This window comes from Rutidosis leptorrhynchoides, chromosome 1 (genome assembly GCF_046630445.1).
Source record: "Rutidosis leptorrhynchoides isolate AG116_Rl617_1_P2 chromosome 1, CSIRO_AGI_Rlap_v1, whole genome shotgun sequence".
Classification (NCBI taxonomy): domain Eukaryota; kingdom Viridiplantae; phylum Streptophyta; class Magnoliopsida; order Asterales; family Asteraceae; genus Rutidosis; species Rutidosis leptorrhynchoides.
The window spans coordinates 535,614,236-535,639,169 of record NC_092333.1 but is presented as its reverse complement, the minus strand read 5'-3'; the positions used below and the strand labels follow the sequence as shown (position 1 = coordinate 535,639,169).

The 24,934-nt window shown below is 35.0% G+C and overlaps 1 protein-coding gene across 1 annotated transcript; it reads right to left on the bottom strand.

The window, feature by feature from the left end:
• Positions 1-5,296: 5,296 nt before the first annotated feature.
• LOC139842508 (uncharacterized mitochondrial protein AtMg00810-like) lies at positions 5,297-6,412 on the bottom strand. Its single transcript, XM_071832642.1, has 2 exons — positions 6,294-6,412; positions 5,297-5,735 (listed from the first exon to the last, which is right to left on the bottom strand). The coding sequence occupies exons 1-2, from the start codon at positions 6,410-6,412 to the stop codon at positions 5,297-5,299; spliced, it is 558 nt and encodes a 185-aa protein (XP_071688743.1).
• Between the last annotated feature and the right edge of the window lie 18,522 nt (positions 6,413-24,934).

Here is a 24,934-nt window from a genome sequence, read left to right as displayed (position 1 = left end):
TAATGGTGATTAAGATGTTTTAATTATTAGCTAATAATAACTTTCTTTTAAGGTATAGAGTGAAGTGATGATATAGAGTGATATATGCTAATAATTAAGGTACGAATAATCAATGGATTTTTCTTATGTTTACCCTATGATCATTATTGTTATTAATTTGGCCACACGGATCTTGCCACACGTTCATAATGGTGCTCAAGTAGGTATGATCAGATTTTGTTACACATAGGTCATTTTATATATTACTCCGTATAAGACTATTTGTAACGGTGAAAAGAAACGCTCGGCGGTGTCGATGTGGCGGAGAAGAAACACCACCAGGTGGCGTAACGGAGCGTGGTAACCTTTATGGTTCTGCATAATCCCGAAAATTACGAATTTAGTATTTGTATGTCTCATCTTTAGGCTAGAGAAGGTGGGTGTGTTGGATGTAAGTAAAGTGGTTCATGATCACCGGGGTTGGCGATGTTAGGAATTCGGCAGTGGACCCTAACAAGAACATGTGATTTACAACAATCACATAACCCACATACAACAAACGAATAAGCGATATGATAAATAAAAGCATAAACGACACGGATATTTAACGTGGTTATATCCGAACTTCAAAATACGGAGAAGGGTTTAGTCCACGGACGCAAACCATAGATTTTTCACTATTAATTTCGTACACACATGTTAGGGTTACAATAGGGTGTTTATATATGCATATCTAAACAAGGAAACAACTTAAAGAGCAAGAAAAGACGTTTTTCATCGTCAGGCTCCCGGATAGGCTTAAACCACGCCGCGGCTGGAGGAGCCGCGCCGTGGCTTAAAGCATGATTTCGAAACTGATAGCATTGCAACCTTCGAACCTCAATCCAAGTGTTGAGCCATGGCGCGCCTTAACACTAAAACACACTTTTTCTTGTTGTTTTGATATCCTTCACACATCCAACAATCTCCCACTTGAAGGATGATCTAAACACAGCCCATTTTATCAACCCATATTCGATCACCTGTCTCGACTTCATTGAACCTACCCATCTATACCGTCAAGAAAGCTTCTTGGGACACACACATTCCAACTACTCGAGCTGGCAGCTTTCGATAAGGAGCACTTCAACTACACTCGTCAAAACGTAATCAACTTCATCTGTCAACTGTGTTAAATACCAACAACAACTCTAGATTACCCGATTATGAAACTCCATTTGAACACCGCCGAATAAACACCTGGGACACGCCGCACTTCCATGCCATAGGAAGGAGGACTTTCGACACTCAAACACCTGAGTAATAATCTAATCTTCGTTGCTAGCTTAGGTCATCTCTCAATTTCTGCGCCACCATTGAAGTGTGCGACACTTCAAACACATGATTTACAAAACAAGAGACAAAACTGCCTCAACTCATCACTCTGAACACGCCCAACCCTGTCATCGACATGTCAATGATTACCCTCATACAGAATTTCCGTCTATCACTAATTTTCCTTCCCAGCAATCAGAGAATCTAACAAATGCCCTTGTAGACTACTCATCAAGGCTTCAGTGAGAACGCAGTCACAGACTTGAAATATATACTTTCAACTTTCCGCTTTCACGCTGGTAAACTGATCTTTCCTCATAGCGCTATGAATTTCACGAACCCATCTTCTCAACCTCAAGCACGCTCCCACTGTATGAGTAAGATAATAAACCGCGGCTACCCGAGAAGAATCTGTTTCGTACCACCCAATCAGTTGCCAATTACTTTGTCATTGGAGAGTAAAATAAGTACCCGAATATCTAGCCGAAATCGACGCACTAACACTGTGAAAAATCATAGAAACATGTCGCACAACCATCTCTACAACTCTCACTAGTCGTCCAACTCCCACTTACCCGATACTTTCGTCAGTTCCCAAACTCATTTCGAGTTCCCGAAACTCTCAACAATATCTTGAAAGCTCAAGTTCTGGGACTTACAAGATTATTTCATCAATCACCAAAGAACTCCTAATTGGTCACCCCGAAGAAACCGCTCGTTTGTTGAAACAATCATTATCCAAAACCCTGAGCACCCGTCGAACGCGTTCTATCTGACACCCTTCGTCAACCAATTCTCCTTAGTGAGAGAAGCTCTAACCCGCCCTTATATTCCAAATAACCTGGAATATCCAACCAATCACTTTAGTTGTCCTGTTTCAAAACCCGCAAGTGCCAAACTTCCCCGGTAACTCCCACTGTCGATAATAACCATGATGTAATCAATTCGTTACCCAAACATGCCCAAACCCGAGAGAATCACCCTCGTGAGCTTCTGTAACAAAACCAACATCCCATAATACCCAGCTCGTATCGCCCAAAGTTTCTGAGACAAAACCATCTCGCACTCGCGTCATTAAACCCGAAAAACTTCTTCCTGAAAACTGCCCAGATTTAAAAAATCATATCTAAAGATCCACCAGTCAGATCTGCCTCAAAGTTTTACCACGTGTAGAACAGTACGTCTACTATCCACACACAAAAAATCAAGTCGATCCAACAGTTAACGAACCCTCTACGAATTTTCTACTACAGCAGCTCCTGTAACTCCGAATTTAAAAGTTCAATCATTCTTACGTACGGGATCGCGAAGAACGAGAACTCAGATCCGACACCCGAATCTTCCGTAAAAAATTTCTTCTTGTGTTTTCTGCAAACACACTGTATCAAACTGACCCCCTTGATTCTGTAACCTTCACGAATAAATCACCATCATAATGCAACCGTGCCCCCGATTAAATTATAACCCGCCAGAATAAGACAAACTCTGGTGTGATCAACTTACTAGGTACATAGACATACCCTAAGTTCACCATGATCAACTAAATCTCTGGATCTGGATCTTGATATATGTTGCAAAACACAAAACCTTAATCGCGTTTCTTCTCTTGATGATACTTGAATCATCTAGGGTTGTCTCAACAATTTAAAGGCCCTAGACGAAAATAAAAATTGGCCCCCATATACGTTAAATTTTTTTACTGCGTATAAAAAATAATACTTCAATTTATCTATTTATTTACTTACATTGTATTTAAGTATTAAAAACAAGGTATTTTAGCTTTAATTGACTATTTTTATTTGATTTAATTAAACAAGGTATTTTAGGCCTTTCTAAATTTTTGGGCCCTAGGCGGTTGCCTATCTTGCCTATGCTCGAAGACACCTCTGGAATCATCAAACAATCGTATATCTGATTTCAATCGCCGTTGTGCCCGATCTTCAAGCCTTTAGCTCTTAATACCACTTGTTAGGAATTCGGTAGTGGACCCTAACAAAAACATGTGATTTACAACAATCACATAACCCACATACAACAAACGAATAAGCGATACGATAAATAAAAGCATAAACAACACGGATATTTAACGTGGTTATATCCGAACTCCAAAACACGGAGAAGAGTTTAGTTCACGGGCGCAAACCAGAGAACTTCCACTATTAATTTCGTGCACACATGTTAGAGTTACAATATGGTGTTTATATAGGCATATCTAAACAAGGAAACAACTTAAAGAGAAAGAAAACGCGTAGTTCCTCGTCAGGCTCCCGGATAAGCTTAAGCCGTGCCGCAGCTGGAGGAGCCGCGCCGTGGCTTAAAGCATGATTTCAAAACTGACAGCATTGCAACCTTCGAACCTCATTCCAAGTGTTGAGTCATGGCGCGCCTTAATAAGCCACAACGCACCTTAACACTAAAACGCACTTGTTCTTGTTGTTTTGATATCCTTCACATATCCAACAGGCGCCTAATTACTTGCATTTGGTTGCATGGTGGACTTTTTCATTTATTGGCAAACATGATGAGTCTCTTAGTTATTGGCATTCGGCTTGAAAGTTATCAATTATAACTTTCAAGTTTTTTTTTTTTGTCTTTCAATGTGCATGGATTGCTACTTAAATTATCGGGGTCATAAATTGAAACTTTGTTTTATGTTGAACTTATTGTCTTTGGTCTCCTATGGTCTTACATTAGTGACTTTGATATCAATAACATATAACATTAAATTAAATAGCATGCGTCCATTTTATGTGCAAAGAATAATACGTCTTTCTGAGATGATAGAATATCTAAAAACAAATTGAAAGTCAACACTCATGTCAATGAATAAAATACCCTTTATCACACTTACAAGGTAAAATCTTGAAGTAACTGATTCTGATTATCTTGTTTAAGTAATATTTGTATTAGGGTAAACTTTATTTCACATGAAGAAAATTTCAAAATCCTTTTTTCATATATTTTTATCTAGTGGCTTTTAAATTTGAAAACTTGATACAAACAAACAATAATCTTCACTAATCAACCAGAAACACAATTATACAAACTAAGAATCAATCCAGAAATCAATATCTGCCAAAATTAACACTATCAACTCTATACTCACATCAAACGTGTATACAAGAACAAAGAACACTCTCAATCAATAGCACAAGATGTGTATTGATCTCACAAACACAAAATAGAAATCTGGAGAAATAATAGATTAATCAGAGATTGATGAATCGATGATTGCACGAATTTGGAATGAGTGTGTTAACCCTAACAGGAAGTTAGGGTCTCCTTATATATGGCTTGACTTGTGGGCTTATACCATAAGTTGGGCTTGTCAAATAAACTTCATAAGTGGGCTTCATAATCTTGAACCAAAATGAGAGAATCAGCCCAATCTAAAATAAGTTAAACTGCACTTCTAAGCCACCTTTTATTATAAGCAATAATAAATTAATCTTCAAATGCAATCCAAAGCTTTCTTGAATAATTTTCAGTCTGCAACACTTCAAGTCATCTGCTACACAGCAACTATGAGCATCTTCCTTGAAAACCTGTTACAATTCTAGAAAACACCACAAATAAGCAATGATAAATAAACAATGTTCAAAATAAGTTTGAATGATATATCATTTTGAACATTCCCCCTCAAACTTATTTTGAAACAAGTCAATCAATTCCAACTGAGAAACCAATTGTTCATGTTGACCTACACTTAACCCTTTGGTTAAGATGTCTGCAAGTTGGTCACTAGAACCAACTTTTAAAGTTTTAATTATACCTGTAGCAACCTTATCTCTTATATAATGAACATCAATTTCAAAATGTTTTGTCCTTATATGAAAAACAGGGTTTGCTACAAGTTGTAAGGCTGAACTATTATCACAAAAAAGGTTAATTGGCAGTTCTTGATATTTAGTTCAGAAAGTAAGTTTTTAATCCAAATAATTTCACAGGCTGTAGAGCCCACAGCCCTATATTCAGCTTCTGCTGAGGACCTGGAAATTGTAGCCTACTTTTTACTTTTCCAAGATACTAAAGAATCACAAAAATAAACCAAGTATCCTGTAACAGATTTTCTGTTTAGCTTGCACTTAGCATAGTCAGAGTCACTGAAAGCATGCAACTTAAGTGAATTACTTTTAACAAACTGAACTCCTTTTCCAGGAGCTCCTTTCAAATACCTCAAAACCCTAAAAGCGAAACTGAAATGTGACTGCAATGGAGCATGCATATACTGACTCAAGACTTGCACAGAATAAGCAATATCAGGTCTAGTAAGAGTTAAATAAATTAATCTTCCTACTAGATTTTGATACTCAGTAATATTTTTGAGTAAACCATCTTTACTACTTGGATTACATTCAACACACACATTAGACTCAATAGGAGTGCCTATAGGTTTACACCCAAGCATCCCATAATCATTTAATAGCTCAAGACAATACTTTCTTTAATTCATGCAAATACCAGATTCATTAGACAAAATTTCAATTCCAAGAAAGTATTTCAAAATACCAAGATCTTTTATCATAAACTTAGTTTTAAGAAAAGCTTTAAACTTGTCAATTTCTTTTATATTGTTACTAGTTATAACAATATCATCAACATAAACAAGCAATGCTATAAACATATCATCATTTGACTTAACATATAAATAATGATCACTAACACTTTATTTAAAGCCATGCTCAACCAAAGCAGAATTTAATTTAAAATTCCACTGCCTTGGGGCCTGCTTTAAACCATATAAAGACTTTGTTAATTTGAAAACTTTAGTGTCATTACTTGAAAAATATCCTTCAAGTAATTTCATGTACACTTCTTCATGTAAGTCTCCATAGAGAAAAGAATTATTAATATCCAACTGATAAAGAGTCCAATTATTTTGAACAGCTAATGTAATAATACATCTAACTGTTACATGCTTCATAACAGGAGAAAAAGTTTCGTCATAATTAATTCCCTCCTTTTGACTATAGCCCTTTGCAACAAGTCTAGCTTTATACCTCTCAACCTCACCATTTGATTTATATTTAATCCTATAAACCCATTTATTACCAATAGGTTTCCTGCCATGAGGAAGATCAGTAATGATCCATGTATTATTCCTATTAAGAGCTTCCATTTCTTGATTCATAGCCTCAACCCAGTTACTACCTTTAGAAGCTTCATAATAATTTTTAGGTTCATAAGACTTGTTCAAATTAAAAGTAAAACATCTATTTTCTTTATTTAGAAAAGAATAATTAACAACTCTCTCAATACCATACTTGACTTTTCCTTCAACTAAAAAATCATCAAATTTCTTTGGTGGTAGACGTCCTTACAGACTGAATGTGTGCAAGACTAGTGTGAGTATTTGTAAAATTATTGCCCTCAGGAGATGATATGTTATCCATGGGAGTTGCAGAGGTACTTTGACCATCAATAGGACCACTTTCATTACTAGGAGATGAATCATCTCTTGTAATGTTATTATCTCTAGTGGAGCCTGTAGTACCACTACCATCACCATCATATTCAGCTCCCCTTCATCATTAGGACTTAAGGTGTCTTGGTTTGTTGAAAAAATTTGATCAAAAACATACAAATTATTTTATCAGAAGTATCAGTATTAAAATTCAAATCAACAGATTCAGACTTCAAAGGGAAAATGTTTTCATAAAATTTTACATCTCTAGAAAATAGAACACTTTTGTTTTCCAAATTTAACAATTTGTAACCCCTTTGAACATTACCAAAACCAATCAGAACACACTTATAAGACCTACTAGAAAACTTATTTTCTGGATTTAAAACAGTTGCATAACATAAATATCCAAAACACCTTAAATGAGAGAGACTAGGTTCTTTTTTAAACACACATTCATAAGGGGTCTTTCCAGAGAGCACACTTGAAGGAGTCCTGTTAATCAAATAGCAAGCAGTTAAAATGCAATCACTCCACATATTTAAAGGTAACCTCCCTTGAAACATAAGGGTTCTTGCTACATTAAGCAAGTGGCTATGTTTCCTTTCTACAATGCCATTTTGTTGAGGAGTGTATGCACAAGAGGTTTGATGCACAACACCTTTTGCTTTTAAAAAATTATTCATTCTGTTGTTCACAAACTCAGTTCCATTATCACTTCTTAAGACTTTGACATTTTTATTAAACTAATTTTTAATTAAACTGATTACAGCTAATACATTATCAAAAGTCTCTTCTTTGGTTTTCAACAAAAAAATCCAGACAGCCCTTGAAAAATCATCAACAACAGTCAAAAAGTATTTATATTCTTCTTTACTTTGTATTCTAAATGGACCCCAAAGGACTAAATGCATTAAATCACCTAACTCTTTGATTTATAATCACTAAGAGGAAAGGGTTCCCTTGTTTGTCTTGCCTTATGGCAGATATCACAAGGACAATTTTCTTTAAAATCTTTTAAATTCAGTTTTTATTTTAAAACCTTTAAGACTTGATCAGATGAATGACCAAGTCTTGCATGCCAAAGTTGAGCAGAAACATGATGAACACCCACATTACAAGACATACCTAAAGTATTCAAATTTTGTTCATCAAACATGTAAAGACCTCCAGACTGGCTACCAGTCCCTACAGTTGTCATTGTTCTCAAATCCTGAATAAAGAATTTATGTTCATCAAAGCTTATAGTCAAACTACTATCTTTTGATAGCTTAAAAACAGATAACAAACTAACACAATATTCTGGTACAACCAGAATATCATGAAATATGATATTATTTGATAATTTCAAATTTCCCACTTTAATGACTTTGACTTGAGTTCCATTTGGATGACCTACTATTAAATTTAGTTTAGAAATATCAACCAAATTAATTAATCCAGTTTCAGACACAGTCATATGTTGATTTGCTCCAGAATCAATTATCCAACCTTGGCTTTTATTTTTCATTTTATCATTAATGTGACTATTGAAGAATCTTTTAAAATTAGTATTAAAGAACACATTATGATTTACAAATGTACCTGCCATGTTGGCACTAGCATCAACAGGAGATGCATTATCATTAATCAAAGTTAGAAGCTTCATCAATTGTTCCTGTGTTAGACTTGTGTGACGCCCCGTACAAAATTAACGTGTACGGATCATCAACAACAGCATCATTACAAGGTCAAACTCTATATGCTGTTTTAAAATAAGTTTGCATTCATAAAAAGATAGCGTTTTACAAAAGATAACGTGCTTCCTATGAATAGAAGCAATTAACATAAGTACGAGACCCAAGGGTCATTACAACTTCATTATTTAAAAGTAACATAGTTCGTGAATGCAAAGTAAAAGTTTCATGCAGAGACATCTCTAATCAAAAGCAGCGGGAGTCTACACAGCAAGTTTAACAGCGTGACTACTACAGCGGAAGCATCAAACCTCTAAGAACCTGAGAAAACATACTTAAAAACGACAACACGAATGTTGGTGAGCTATAGTTTTAATAGACAACAATATAAAGTAGACTACGAGATTTTGTTTCAAAAACAGTATGAAAAGTATATGTTTATCCGTGGGCACTTGGTAACTAACTTAACGTAAATATAATATATCACCCCCTAAAAGTACACCTGGCGAGTGCGTATGTCCTCGAAGTATTAAACACCCGTTAAATGCTAGCGCGACTAGCCCGAGTGGGGATGTCAAACCCTATGTGTGACGACCAGGAAATTTCTGACTAAATTTAAACTTTATCTTTATATTATTCTGACACGATAAGCAATGTTTGTTAAGTTAAATCTCAAGGATTTTAAACTATGTTTATACATTCATTTAAACCTCGACCAAATTTTAATGATTCACGAACCATTAAATGAACATATATGAATATGTATGTATATGTGTATATGTTATAAATTGAAAATGTTAACAAAGTATTTAAACTTATAATACTTTATATGAACGTATTTGTTTCAATGTGATTATCGACGAAATTAAAAAAAAAATAATATATTAAATGATTGAATTATCAGAAACATTGAATTATGGTTACAAGTCTCTGTTGAGAGGTCCACTATGATTTGAGAAAATCTATTCCTCTTAATGATATTCGGAATAATTTGTAAAGCTATTTATAAAGAAAAATAAAAAGTGTCATTTACGAAAGTTAGACAAAAGCTAATGGAGAATTGGTTTCCATAATATTCTATTAATCTATTTTCAAACGTACAAAAACGTTTTCAGTTTAAAAAGAACTTTATTATTAAAACGTATATAACCTTTATAAATATCTGGAATCACTTTTGACAACTCATTACTTAACCAGTATAATAAATATAACGATATTTATATTTTATTTCATTAAATATATATAACGATTCAAATTAATATTATATATATTTATACGCGTATTATACATACATAGTTTTTATACTTTTACTATACTTTAACTTTACTTTTACTTTACTTTTACTTTACTTTAACTTTAATAATTCACTTTAATAATTCATACTTTAATAATTTACTTTAATAATTTATAATTTAATAATTCATACTTTAATAATTTACTTTAATAATTCATACTTTAATAATTCACTTTAATAATTCATACTTTAATAATTTACTTTAATAATTCATACTTTAATAATTCACTTTAATAATTCAAAAATCTATTATAAATAGAATTCAATAGGTTTCATTATTTCATAGAAACTTAAAAATATATTTCTCTAAACTCTCTCAATCGATTTATATATATATATATATATATATATATATATATATATATATATATATATATATATATATATATATATATTTGCTCTGTATTATTTCAAGATATTATTAGTATACATAAAATATTACGACGGAGTGATGTCCGAGTGATTTCAAAATAGTTTTTTGAATGAGTCGAAGCTAAGGAAATTATGGGTTATAGCTATAGAGGTGATGGGTATGGTTCATGGGTATGCTCGTGAGGTCAATCTAGTGTTTATCATCTCCGTTGCGTCTACGTACTTTCCTGCAATATTGAATCTCAATATTGATACGTGAGCACTCATAACTTAACTTTTATATATCAATAGTGTATCCCTGACTAGTGCTCGAGTATATAGGATTATGCATGCTTGTACATTCGATATTGTCCTTAGATAGGTTTGTTGAATTCTGAATTAGATACATATGCTACTGAGATAGGGTATATGATATGCATGTCATTGAAAAGCTAGCGAAAAATTAAGAACTTTTCATTTAGATATCGAATGGTTTCGATTAACGGATTAGAAGTTATAGTTAACTGAATTTTAGCATTATTGTTAAAATGATTACTATCGTCGTTATTATTTTAATAGAAATATCATTGTTATTATAAAATATCATTATTACTATTATGTTAGTATTATCATTTTATCATAATACCATTTTTAGTAAATATAAATATTGTTATTTTTTTATAGAATAATAATTATTATTATTACAAAATAATACAACTTTTACTCATTATTATTATGATCAATATTATTTTATCAAATAAATAGGGGATACAAAGAAATTTTTCACCACGCGTAATATAATTGCATTAATAATACTTACCACTATAGTTTTACGATATTAAGTGAACTTTATAAATTTTACTACTTAAGATATATAAAAGTATATTTTATCATATATAAACGTTAATATAAATTTTTATTAATAAATGACTTTTATTATTATAAAATCTAATAAATATATTTAAATATATAAAACGACTATAGTTAAGTTATATAATAAACACGTATTAATTTTAGAAGTCATTTTGGGTCAAGTTGACTTTTGTTGACTTTTGCATATTAGTCTCGAGCATTAGGATTGTGGTACACTATGACTTGACCAAAAATTGTTAGACAAATATTGACCAACATATAAATATATATAATTAATATAGGTTCGTGAATCCAAGGCCAACCTTGCACTTGTTAAATGACGTTATATGTATTTTTGCTACGAAATACAGTATGGTGAGTTTCATTTGCTCCCTTTTATATATATTTTTGGGACTGAGAATACATGCGATGTTTTTATAAATGTTTTACGAAATAGGCACAAGTACTAAAACTAATTCTACGTGGGTTTAAACCAGAAATATACCCTTAGCTTGGTAACATTAAACTACTTGTCTATGTACGGTAGGCGCGAATCCTAAAGATAGATCTATTGGGCCTGACAAACCCCATCCTGACTATGAGATGCTTTAGTACTTCGAGGTTATTTTAAACACACCTGATCTGGTGTACTTCAGAGGGTAAAACATGAACGTTAAGGCTTGTTACCGGGTGCCTACAACTTATAAAATACTTTTATACACTTGCGAGTGTACATATATTTATAAACGGAAATCTTGTGGTCTATTAATATATTGAAATGATTGTTATGATAAACCTATGAACTCACCAACCTTTTGGTTGACACTTTAAAGCATGTTTATTCTCAGGTATTAAAGAAATCTTCCGCTGTGCATTAGCTCATTTTAAGGATATTACTTGGAGTCATTCATGGCATATTTTGAAAGACGTTGCATTCGAGTCATTGAGTTCATCAAGATTATTATTATGTCAATTATAGTTGGATGTATTATGAAATGGTGTGCATGCCGTCAACTTTCGTTGTAAAGAAAGTTTTTCTTTTAAAAACGAATGCAATGTTTGTAAAATGTATCATATAGAGGTCAAATACCTCGCGATGTAATCAACTATTGTGAATCGTTTATAATGTATATGAACGGGTCCTTTCAGTTGGTATCAGAGCAGTGGTCTTAGCGAACCAGGTCTGCATTAGTGTGTCTAACTGATAGTCGTTAGGATGCATCAGTGAGCTTGGACTTCGACCGTGTCTGCATGTCAAAAGTTTTGCTTATCATTTTTGTAAGAAATTGCCTGCTTATCATTCTTAGTCTAGACAAGTCTTACTGCATTGATTGCATGAATAGTGTATAGACAAAATTCATATCTTAGCGTATCTGTTAATCCATATCTTAGCGTATCTGTTACTGTAAACTTTGCCTGACATATCCCGTAAATTCCTCCGTAATCTACGAAATCTTTTGCGCTATATATATAGATATTCTATGTAATTAGAATACCACCCGATAGCCGAAAAATCATTTCATATCGAAAAATCCTTTATTCAATCGAACGAAATGGAATTCGTCATTAGTTCAAGTCCCTCGAATTCCGATATGGAATCCCACTCAAGCTCCGAAAGCAGTGTGACCGGAATGGATCAACCAATTAGCCATCATCTATTCTGGATGAATTGGGGATAGGTTCGTAGCCTCCTCAATAATTGGAGACAAGAAGAAGGTGATCTCTTCCATCCACCACATTGCCCTCTTGGCGATGAACCTGAAGCACTTACCGGCGAACCGGTCCGAAACATCATTTTCTCTCTCATTTCCAGAGTATCTCGTCACGATTATATACTACATCAAATTCTAGATTTTATTTATCCACTCGTCCTAACCGACAATCACACCGGTGTAATAGAAGAAGTCAACGCGCTTCGCGCTCGAGTAGTGGCTTTAGAGAATATGGTGCAAGGGTTACAAACACCAACAAATAACGAAGTATTAATTCATAATTTCAATTTTATTGAATAAATACTCCGTAAAAGTTATGTAATTTCTAAAGTCTTTAGGGATTATTCAGTTCTAGTTTCAACCGTAAATCAAATGAGTTTAATTTAATATTAACTCATTAAATCTATGTTACATCTAAAGAAAATATGCACATATATATTTTCATAAAGACTGTAATAAAATTCTGTTGTACAAAATATTAATTGTGAAAAAAAAATTTAACGGGTAGGTAATACCCGAGAGATATATAAATTCACAATTAATATGTTACATTTTTCGAATCTGATTAAGCAAATCATCAACTATACTCTCAAAATCTCACAACAATATACATTCTTGTATAGTAATCAAAAAAACCATTCTCACCCAAATTTGATTACGCATTCTGATTTTGGCAAATCAAAATTCAAGTCATGATTTAACAGAAGACATTACTCTTAGATTCCTACATCTTTCAAAGCTATACTTTGACTTCAAAACTGTGTTAGAACATCATATGTATATTAACGATTACAAACTGTGTTCAAACTCTCCGAAGTTTTTGAAGACACTTCAAACAATGAACAATCGAGATGATGATCCAACCACATATTACCCACATTTATGTACCTAAAAAGCTCTCGAAGCCAAAGTCATAGTTCGACGCGTATCCGTGTCAGACCCTTTGGCATTTATTAGCTAAAATGACTTTTCAATTCCTTTTCAAAGTAGACAGTTTTGTCACAGCTCCAGCAAGTCAACTTCAACTTTTCAGTCAGACTAGTCTTATTATAACCTCGATAGATACATTGCCCTTTCGTCATCGTTACTGGGGACCTTTCATATCTCGCCACCTTAGCAATAAACTTACCATCAACTTCAATTATCTTTGACTTTTCGAAAAATCATTATATTTATTGAAATCACATCATTTACTCATTCGCATCTTGTAATGAGAATTGTCATACGAATCATCGAAAAACAGTAACCAGTATTTTGAAATCTCGCAGCATGTCTACGCCAACAGTTATATGTGTACGTAAAACGTCTATCTCCTGGACTTACATACTTTGAATGTGAAGTTCTGAAAAATATTTTGAATTGCAAACTAGTTCTTGAAATGCTGACGAAGCATCAAAAACTGTAAACGATCTTAACAGTAAAAAGTTTGATGACAAAGAATAGTAAGGTGGTAAAGCTGAGAAAAGAGAAGGTTTGGAACTGGAAAACGGATTGAACAGACTATGAAGGAGGCTGTGGATAAATCACAAAGACTAAATCTGCCTTCAAAGAATCCAAATGGTTCAGTGCCTGCTAAAGACATTAACGAATACCTTACTCTTTATTCTAAACCTTTACATACAAATCTTCATCATCATCCATCAATATTAGAAATTCTAAGAAATTATCATATCTTTCATTATAAATATTCGCGATATTTCTGAGGATATTTTCACAACTAATCTTATCTGAAGTCATTTATCTATTTGCGCTATCAGTGTTACATCATATAAGAAACTATTAGTTTCTATATTCTATAAACTTTCGAGTTTAAATTATGAATGTTTTGAAGTAGTGTTGGGAACTGAAGCATGAGTTAGTATAATATAATGACACTTGATCAACGTGATTATATTACAATAAGTCATGCTGAGTTTCTAATGGGACATGACGATTCACAGACCATGCCGTCATCATGTTCCATGTTACACGACTCTTGTATTCTATTTAATCTCTAAAAATATCAAGAATATATTTTCTTGACGATTCGGTCTTTTCAGGGTATTCTGGTAATTAACAAATCAAGATCGCTCCATTACCATTTCCTTCTTAGAACATTAACTATGTTCATTCTGAAATTCATATCTGTGAATATTGGACCATTACAAACGTTGCTTAATCGCAAGAAGAAGAAACGAAAGGACAAAACTCCAAAATAGAAATTGAAGTATAAATCGCAGCAAATAGAAGGGAGCATTAACTATGGATGTCAATGATTATAGAAGACAAAAGCAGGGGATTTGAAATATAAGGGATAAGGGAAGATATAAAGCCCAACAACCACCCAAAAATTATAAACCGTATATATCGATGCATATAGCAATATAAAGACATGGAAGAACTAAAAACACTATAAAACCAAGAGTATAGTAGAAGTAAATAGATTCTTCCGGAGGCAGATGAAAAAGAAGAATGACAGATATGAAAGTAAGGAGTATATCGAGAATCAGTACTGGATGAAGCATATTGACAAATACTTTAAAATATGAGTTGAGGGAGAAAGAATAAAAGGTGTGAGTTGTAAGGAAACGAATGAGGTGGATTTATAATGAAATACCCGACAGAGAAATCAAGATGAATTATCGTATTAATTCGAAGAGAATCATAATCTCCTTAATCACCGAAGCATCAAATCCAACATAGATTACAAAGATTTTCTTTAAATTCGGAGATCAATTGTGATGACGTCAAAAGATATGACGAATCACTATAATCTTATTTCCTTCATTTACGATAACTTCCCTCATACGCTTCGAGTAATCGAATTATTTTATCCATACTTCTTAGACATGATAAAACTTCATAATCGTTACGTCATAATAACATTCTCATTGTTAGCCATAACGACCTCTATCAAATTTCGGGGACGAAATTTCTTTAACGGGTAGGTACTGTGACGACCCGAAAATTTCTGACTAAATTTAAACTTTATCTTTATATTATTCTGACACGATAAGCAATGTTTGTTAAGTTAAATCTCAAGGATTTTAAACTATATTTATACATTCATTTAAACCTTGACCAAATTTCAATGATTCACGAACCATTAAATGAACATATATGAATATGTATGTATATGTGTATATGTTATAAATTGAAAATGTTAACAAAGTATTTAAACTTATAATGCTTTATATGAACGTATTTGTTTCAATGTGATTATCGATGAAATTAAACAAAAATAATATATTAAATGATTGAATTATCAGAAACATTGAATTATGATTACAAGTCTCTGTTGAGAGGTCCACTATGATTTGAGAAAATCCATTCCTCTTAATGATATTCGAAATAATTTGTAAAGCTATTTATAAATAAAAATAAAAAGTGTCATTTACGAAAGTTAGATAAAAGCTAATGGAGAATTGGTTTCCATAATATTCTATTAATCTATTTTCAAACGTACAAAAACGTTTTCAGTTTAAAAAGAACTTTATTATTAAAACGTATATAACCTTTATAAATATCTGGAATCACTTTTGACAACTCATTACTTAACCAGTATAATAAATATAACGATATTTATATTTTATTTCATTAAATATATATAACGATTCAAATTAATATTATATATATTTATACGCGTATTATACATACATAGTTTTTATACTTTTACTATACTTTAACTTTACTTTTACTTTACTTTAACTTTAATAATTCACTTTAATAATTCATACTTTAATAATTCACTTTAATAATTTATACTTTAATAATTCATACTTTAATAATTCACTTTAATAATTCATACTTTAATAATTCACTTTAATAATTCATACTTTAATAATTTACTTTAATAATTCATACTTTAATAATTCACTTTAATAATTAAAAAATCTATTATAAATAGAATTCAATAGGTTTCATTATTTCATAGAAACTTAAAAATATATTTCTCTAAACTCTCTCAATCGATTTATATATATATATATATATATATATATATATATATATATATATATATATATATATATATATATATATATATATATATATATTGCTCTGTATTATTTCAAGATATTATTAGTATACATAAAATATTACGAGGGAGTGATGTCCGAGTGATTTCAAAATAGTTTTTTGAATGAGTCGAAGCTAAGGAAATTATGGGTTATAGCTATGGAGGTGATGGGTATGGTTCATGGGTATGCTCGTGAGGTTAATCTAGTGTTTATCATCTCCGTTGCATCTACGTACTTTCCTGTAATATTGAATCTCAATATTGATACGTGAGCACTCATAACTTAACTTTTATATATCAATAGTGTATCCCTGACTAGTGCTCGAGTATATAGGATTATGCATGCTTGTACATTCGATATTGTCCTTAGATAGGTTTGTTGAATTCTGAATTAGATACATATGCTACTGAGATAGGGTATATGATATGCATGTCATTGAAAAGCTAGCGAAAAATTAAGAACTTTTCATTTAGATATCGAATGGTTTCGATTAACGGATTAGAAGTTATAGTTAACTAAATTTTAGTATTATTGTTAAAATGATTACTATCGTCGTTATTATTTTAATAGAAATATCATTGTTATTATAAAATATCATTATTACTATTATGTTAGTATTATCATTTTATCATAATACCATTTTTAGTAAATATAAATATTGTTATTTTTTTATAGAATAATAATTATTATTATTACAAAATAATACAACTTTTACTCATTATTATTATGATCAATATTATTTTATCAAATAAATAGGGGATACAAAGATATTTTTCACCACGCGTAATATAATTGCATTAATAATACTTACCACTATAGTTTTACGATATTAAGTGAACTTTATAAATTTTACTACTTAAGATATATAAAAGTATATTTTATCATATATAAACGTTAATATAAATTTTTATTAATAAATGACTTTTATTATTATAAAATCTAATAAATATATTTAAATATATAAAACGACTATAGTTAAGTTATATAATAAACACGTATAAATTTTAGAAGTCATTTTGGGTCAAGTTGACTTTTGTTGACTTTTGCATATTAGTCTCGAGCATTAGGATTGTGGTACACTATGACTTGACTAAAAATTGTTAGACAAATATTGACCAACATATAAATATATATAATTAATATAGGTTCGTGAATCCGAGGCCAACCTTGCACTTGTTAAATGACGTTATATGTATTTTTACTACGAAATACAGTATGGTGAGTTTCATTTGCTCCCTTTTATATATATTTTTGGGACTGAGAATACATGCGCTGTTTTTATAAATGTTTTACGAAATAGGCACAAGTACTAAAACTAATTCTACGTGGGTTTAAACCAGAAATATACCCTTAGCTTGGTAACATTAAACTACATGTCTATGTACGGTAGGCGCGAATCCTAAAGATAGATCTATTGGGCCTGACAAACCCCATCCTGACTATGGGATGCTTTAGTACTTCGAGGTTATTTTAAACACACCTGATCTGGTGTACTTCAGAGGGTAAAACATGAACGTTAAGGCTTGTTACCGGGTGCCTACAACTTATAGAATACTTTTATACACTTGCGAGTGTACATATATTTATAAACGGAAATCTTGTGGTCTATTAATATATTGAAATGATTGTTATGATAAACCTATGAACTTACCAACCTTTTGGTTGACACTTTAAAGCATGTTTACTCTCAGGTATTAAAGAAATCTTCCGCCGTGCATTAGCTCATTTTAAGGATATTACTTGGAGTCATTCATGGCATATTTTGAAAGACGTTGCATTCGAGTCATTGAGTTCATCAAGATTATTATTATGTCAATTATAGTTGGATGTATTATGAAATGGTGTGCATGCCGTCAACTTTCGTTGTAAAGAAAGTTTTTCTTTTAAAAACGAATGCAATGTTTGTAAAATGTATCATATAGAGGTCAAATACCTCGCGATGTAATCAACTATTGTGAATAGTTTATAATGTATATGAACGGGTCCTTTCACTATGGATCCATATCTAAGATTCGCGTTCATGGTTAGGAAACCAATGATTAAACGTTACTGAGCTAAGGGGAAAGTTTATGCCGTTATATAACCCACACATATGTAAAGTTTAAGTACTCGTGTCAAGTAAGTAAAACATAAAAAGCGCATGTATTCTCAGTCCCAAAAATAGTAAAAAGTAAAAAGGGATGCTATAACTCACAGTGAATAAGCAGTAAAAGTCGATACGAAAGTGTGCAAGTAGTAAGGCGGTCCGAAAGGTCGTCAACCTAAGCGCATGTATTCTCAGTCCCAAAAATAGTAAAAAGTAAAAAGGGATGCTATAACTCACTTGCTCTCATCCCTTTATAACGCAAGTGTGTGTAAATTGTGAATGAGAGCAAGTGTGAAATGAATGGGATATGCTTGGTATTTATAGGAGAATGAAGGTGTGGGGAGGCCTCATGGTCGTAGGTGGTGGTGGGGATCATGGGGGACACCTTTTTGATTTTTAATTAATGGTTGTCTAAAGTTGGTGCTTATGTTAGGATCCCATTCAACATTAAGGATAATGCTTAACAAAAATGCTAGTATGTTCCCTCTAATAAATGGGCATTTGTCTTACATATTAATCGGTCACTAGTCACTTATAATTGGGCTAATTAAATAGTCCACTAACTAGAGTAGGGTGTGCTTAAGTCCAACAAGGTAGAAAGTCCAACAAGACTAACTAGTGTGTTCTAGTAAATTACTAAACGTAATTAAGCATCCAAAAACCCAAGTAATTATTATTATAAAATAATAATTAGTATTTCGTAGTCATAATATTTCGATTATGAACAAAGTTAAACGTGTACCGGCAAACATAGCTCGTTCAAAACGTTAAGTGACACTAACGGTCGTAAAAGCAATAAAGGATCATGTTAAGTAACCTAGTACTTAAAAACACGTTGCAAGGCATTAACGAATGTAATTAACATTATTAATGATCACAGAATATAATCTATCTCAGTACGCATAAATACGCAGTTTCGTGAAAGAAAATAAATATAAATAGAAGTCGAAAAAGTCGGGTCGTTACATTACCCACATGTTAAAGAAAATTTTGTCCCAAAATTTAAGCTGAGGTAGGTGGTGGAGTCGGGAAAAGGTGGGGATACTTCTACATCATTTGATCCTCTCGTTCCCAGGTAAACTCAGGTCTTCGTTTGGCATTCCATCAGACTCGGACGATAGGAATCTTGTTACGCTTCAACGTTTTAACCTCACGGTCCATAATCTCAACAGGTTCTTCCACGAAGTGGAGTTTGTCATCATTCGTAAGCTCCTCGAGAGGTATGACAAGTTCTGGTTCAGCGAGACATTTCTTCAGATTCGACACGTGGAAGGTGGGGTGAACAGCACTCAACTGAGTCGGAAGATCCAAATGGTAAGCAACGGGTCCAACATGCTCCAAGACTTCAAATGGACCAATATACCGCGGATTGAGCTTCCAACACTTTCCAAAACAGATTACACCTTTCCAAGGTGCGACTTTCAACATAACACGATCACCGATTTGAAATTCACGATCTCCACGCTTCAGGTCAGCATAGCTCTTTTGACGATCACGGGCAGTCTTGAGTCTTGCTTGAATTTGGACAATCTTCTCGGTTGTTTCATGGACGAGTTCGGGTCTGGTGATTTGCTTCTCACCTACCTCAGCCCAACAAATCAGAGAACGGCATTTGCAGCCATACAACGCTTCGAAAGGTGCGGCATTAATGCTCGAATGATAACTGTTGTTGTAAGAGAATTCGGCTAGTGGCAAATGCTTATCCCAAGCTTTACCGAAATCAATAACACAGGCACGCAACATGTCCTCCAAAGTTTGAATCGCTCGCTCGCTTTATCCGTCAGTTTGAGGGTGATACGCAGTGCTCATGTCGAGACGAGTTCCCAAAGCTTCTTGCAAAGAATGCCAAAATCTGGAAGCGAAACGGGTATCGCGATCTGAAATAATCGATAAGGGTACACCATGGCGAGATACAACTTTCTTTATGTATAACTGCGCCAGCCTCCCCATTGTATCAGTTTCCTTCATGGTTAAGAAGTGTGTAGATTTGGTAAGGCGGTCAAGGATAACCCAGATGGTATCGTATCCGCCCACCGTCTTTGGTAGTTTTGTGATGAAGTCCATTGTTATCCTTTCCCACTTCCATTGTGGGATTTCTGGTTGCTGCAGTAATCCAGATGGCCTCTGATGTTCGGCCTTAACCTTCAAACAAGTCAAACACTTCCCAACATACGTTGCAACATCCCTCTTCAGTTTTGGCCACCAATACTGAACCTTGAGGTCGTGGTACATCTTACCAGCTCCTGGATGAATCGAATACCTTGACTTATTTGCTTCATCTAGAATAAGGCTCCGTAGATCTCCATAACTAGGCACCCATATTCTCTCAGCAAAGTATCGGAGTCCAGTATCCTTGACCTTAAATCGAGAAACGAGAATGTTCAAGCGCTCTTGAGGAATATTCTCTTCCTTGAGAGCCTCTTCTTGAGCTACGCGGATCTGGCTACTGAGGTTCGAATGAATGGTGATGTTCAAGGCACGGACATGAAGAGGTACCGTTCTCTCCTTTCGGCTCAAGGCGTCCGCCACAACATTTGCCTTGCCAGGATGGTAACGGAGTTCACAATCATAGTCGTTCAACGTCTCGATCCAACGACGTTGTCTCATATTCAGCTGTTTCGGTCAAAGATGTGTTGGAGGCTTTTGTGGTCAGTGAAGATAGTGCTCTTTGTTCCATAGAGGTAATGTCTCTATAGTTTGAGTGCAAAGAAGACAACTCCAAGCTCGAGATCGTGCGTTGTATAGTTCTACTCGTGGACCTTTAGTTGTCGGGAGGCGTAAGCAATAACCTTCTTCTGTTGCATCAATACACACCCAAAACCTTGTCGAGAGGCATCGCAATACATAACGAAGTCATCACTGCCTTCAGGAAGAGATAGGATAGGTGCAGTGGTCAACTTCTGCTTCAAAGTTTGAAATGCCAACTCTTGCTCGGATTCCCAAACGAACTTCTTACCTTTATGAGTTAACGCAGTCAAGGGTCACGCAATCAGTTAAAAAACCTTCAATGAACCTTAGGTAATAACTGGCGAGACCTAGAAATTGGCGGATATGAGTCGGAGTAGTGGGGGTTTCCCACTTGCTGATAGCTTCGATCTTCGCAGGATCAACTTTGATACCTTGGTCGCTCACGATATGACCGAACAATTGGACTTCCTTCAACCAAAACTCACACTTGGAGAATTTGGCATAAAGTTGCTCTTGTCTCAAGAGTTGCAACACTAGTCGAAGATGTTGCTCATGTTCTGCTTCACTTTTGGAGTAGATGAGGATATCATCTATGAAGACGATAACGAACTTGTCTAGGTATGGCTTGCATACACGATTCATGAGATCCATGAACACGACAGGTGTGTTGGTTAATCTGAATAGCATCACGAGAAACTCATAATGACCATAACGGGTTCTGAACGCAGTCTTCATCACATCGCTCTCCTTCACCCTCAACTGGTGATAACCGGATTGCAAATCGATCTTGGAATAAATGCTGGATCCTTGCAGCTGATCGAAAAGATCGTCGATTCTAGGAAGGGGATATCGATTCTTAATCGTCAACTTATTCAGCTCACGATAATCGATACACATGCGGAATGATCCGTCCTTATTCTTCACGAACAAAACAGGTGCACCCCAAGGCGACTAGCTCGGTTGGATAAACCCTCGGTCGAGCAATTCCTGCAGTTGACTCTGCAACTCTCACATTTCGGAAGGTGCGAGTTGATATGGTGCGCGAGCTACAGGTGCAGCTCCTGACACTAAATCGATCTGAAACTCCACTGCTCTTGGTGGCGGTAATCCAGGTAACTCCTCTGGAAAGACATTGAGAAACTCGTTCACAATCCGCACATCATCCACGCTCTCCTCTTCAGCTCTAGCTTCTTCACGTGTGCTAAAATAGCAAAACGTCATTTCTTCATAACCTTTTGTTCCTTCAAGCAACTAATAAGGTTCAACTGTGGACTACATCTCTCTCTGTAAATGATCAGGGGCTCTCCATCTTCGCGAGGTATCTGAAGAATCTTCTCTTCACAGATAACTTCGGCTCTTACCTTGGACAACCAGTCCATACCAACGATTACATCAAAGCTTCCCAACTTGATGGGTATTAGATCAATCTCAAAATCTACTCCGGCTAGGTTAATAATACCTCCTCGGCCAACTTGGTCAACTTTCTCAAGTTTCCCATTGGCTACTTCAATAAGAATACTCTCGTCTAAAGGTACTAATGACCAGTCTATCTTAGATCAAAAATGTCTACATACATAGCTCCTATCGGCACCGGTATCAAATAAGACAAAAGCAAGTAGATTATTGACAGTGAATGTACCTGTGACCAAGTCAGGATCCTCACGGGCATCCTTAGCGTTCAGGTTGAAAACTCTTCCACGCACTGGCCCGCCATCCTTCCTCTTGTTCGGACATTCATTCTTGAAGTGGCCCTGTTGACCGCACTCAAAACACTTCCTTGGTTCAGTAGGGTTCGTCTTCACAGCTAGGGTGGTTATCTTGCAATCCTTGCCAATGTGCCCAGTTCTCTTGCACTTTTCACATATCACGTTGCAGTACCCAGTGTGATGCTTATAGCATCTCTTGCACTGCGGGAGACTACCCTTGTAGTTAGGGTTCGAGCTAGGGCTCGGGTTGGGGTTCCTACAGTCGTTGTTTCCCTTGAAACTCTCATGCCTCTGAGCTGGGTTTTGATCAAAAACCTTTCCTTTGTTGCCTTCCCACTTACGCTTCTCATTACTAGCTCCTGATTCTGATTTCGCTTTCTCTGGTTCCTTGCGGGTGATCTGGTTCATCAGGGTGTGCGCCATGCGCATAGCTTCCGGGACATCCGCTGGTTTCGAAGAGGTAACATTTCCCTGAATGGTTTTGGGTAGTCCCCACAAGTATCATTCCATTCGTTTAAATTCAGGGGTAACCATCGTGGGGCACATCAGAGCTAATTCCAGGTACCTTCTGTTATAGCCATCAAGGTCAGTTCCCACAACCTTCAGCTCCCAAAACTCAGCTTCCATTTTCTGAATCTCCATTCTGGGGCAGTACTCCTCGATCATAGCCCCTTTAAATTCCTCCCACAGGATAGCATAAGCCTCGTCAACTCCCTTGGCTTGAGCAAGTGTGTTCCACCAGGTTAAGGCGCCGTTCGACAAAGTACAGGAGGTGTACTTAGTTTTGTTCACTTCTGAGCAGTTGCTCACACGGAATACAGCTTCCAACTTCTCAAACCATCTTGTCAGCCCTATTGGCCCTTCAGTACCACTAAAATTGTGGGGCTTACAGCTCTGAAATTCCTTATAGGTACACCTGTTCTGGATGTTCTGGTTAGTCGATGGAGCTTAGGGATTGGCATCCGCCATAGCTGTGGCTACTCGAGCAGCAATCATCTCCTCGATATGTGCCACTGTGGGCATCTCCCTTGGAACTCTCCCGTTAGCCATTGTTCATCTGAACAAAATTTCGACCTTAAGTTAAAATCCAGCACTCAATATTTAATAATATTATAGCATATGGTAACCCGTATGGGATCAACACAACACATAGTAATTAAGTAACGCAAACTAGATACGGACACCACAAAATCATACAGTAGCGTAAATAGAACACCGTACAAAAATTAAACATCATTAAGTTCTATTCATTAATAAGAAAGTTGCATACATCCGCATAAGGTTCGTACAATACATGAGTAAAACATGAAACTACTAATAGGGTTTACATAACGAAATCTAATACAATAGTCCTACGGCAAAGGTGGGTAAATGATGTCCAACAGGTGGGACATCTGTTCCTCAAGTTCAATTACCCGAGTACGGAGGATATGCACTTCCCTCGTCAGTTCCTCGACGACGGGGGATGCGGGTAGGGCAGGTGGTGCAGATGGTGCAGATGGTGTCGGTGGTGCAGATGGTGCAGCACCAGAAGTAGATGGTGCGTAACGGGCAACCTTACGTACGAATGGATCTGCAGGGTATGGCACAACCCGCTTACGGGCGGTAACCCTAACTAGCTGTCGACGTGCGTCCACGAATGGTCTACCTTCGTTAACCCCTGGAATAACAGTACCATCGAAACGATACCGCTTCTTCGGCGGGGTAGAGGGCGGCTGCATGGGCTCCTCCTCAGGGTCCTCCACAGAATCATCCTCGGAATCCTCATCGCTGGAGTCATCGGATGATGAATCGTCTGAATCATCTGAGGGTGGATCTGCTTGTCCGGTGGTCATAAGTCGATATCTACCAGGTGGGATCGGCACGACATGTCC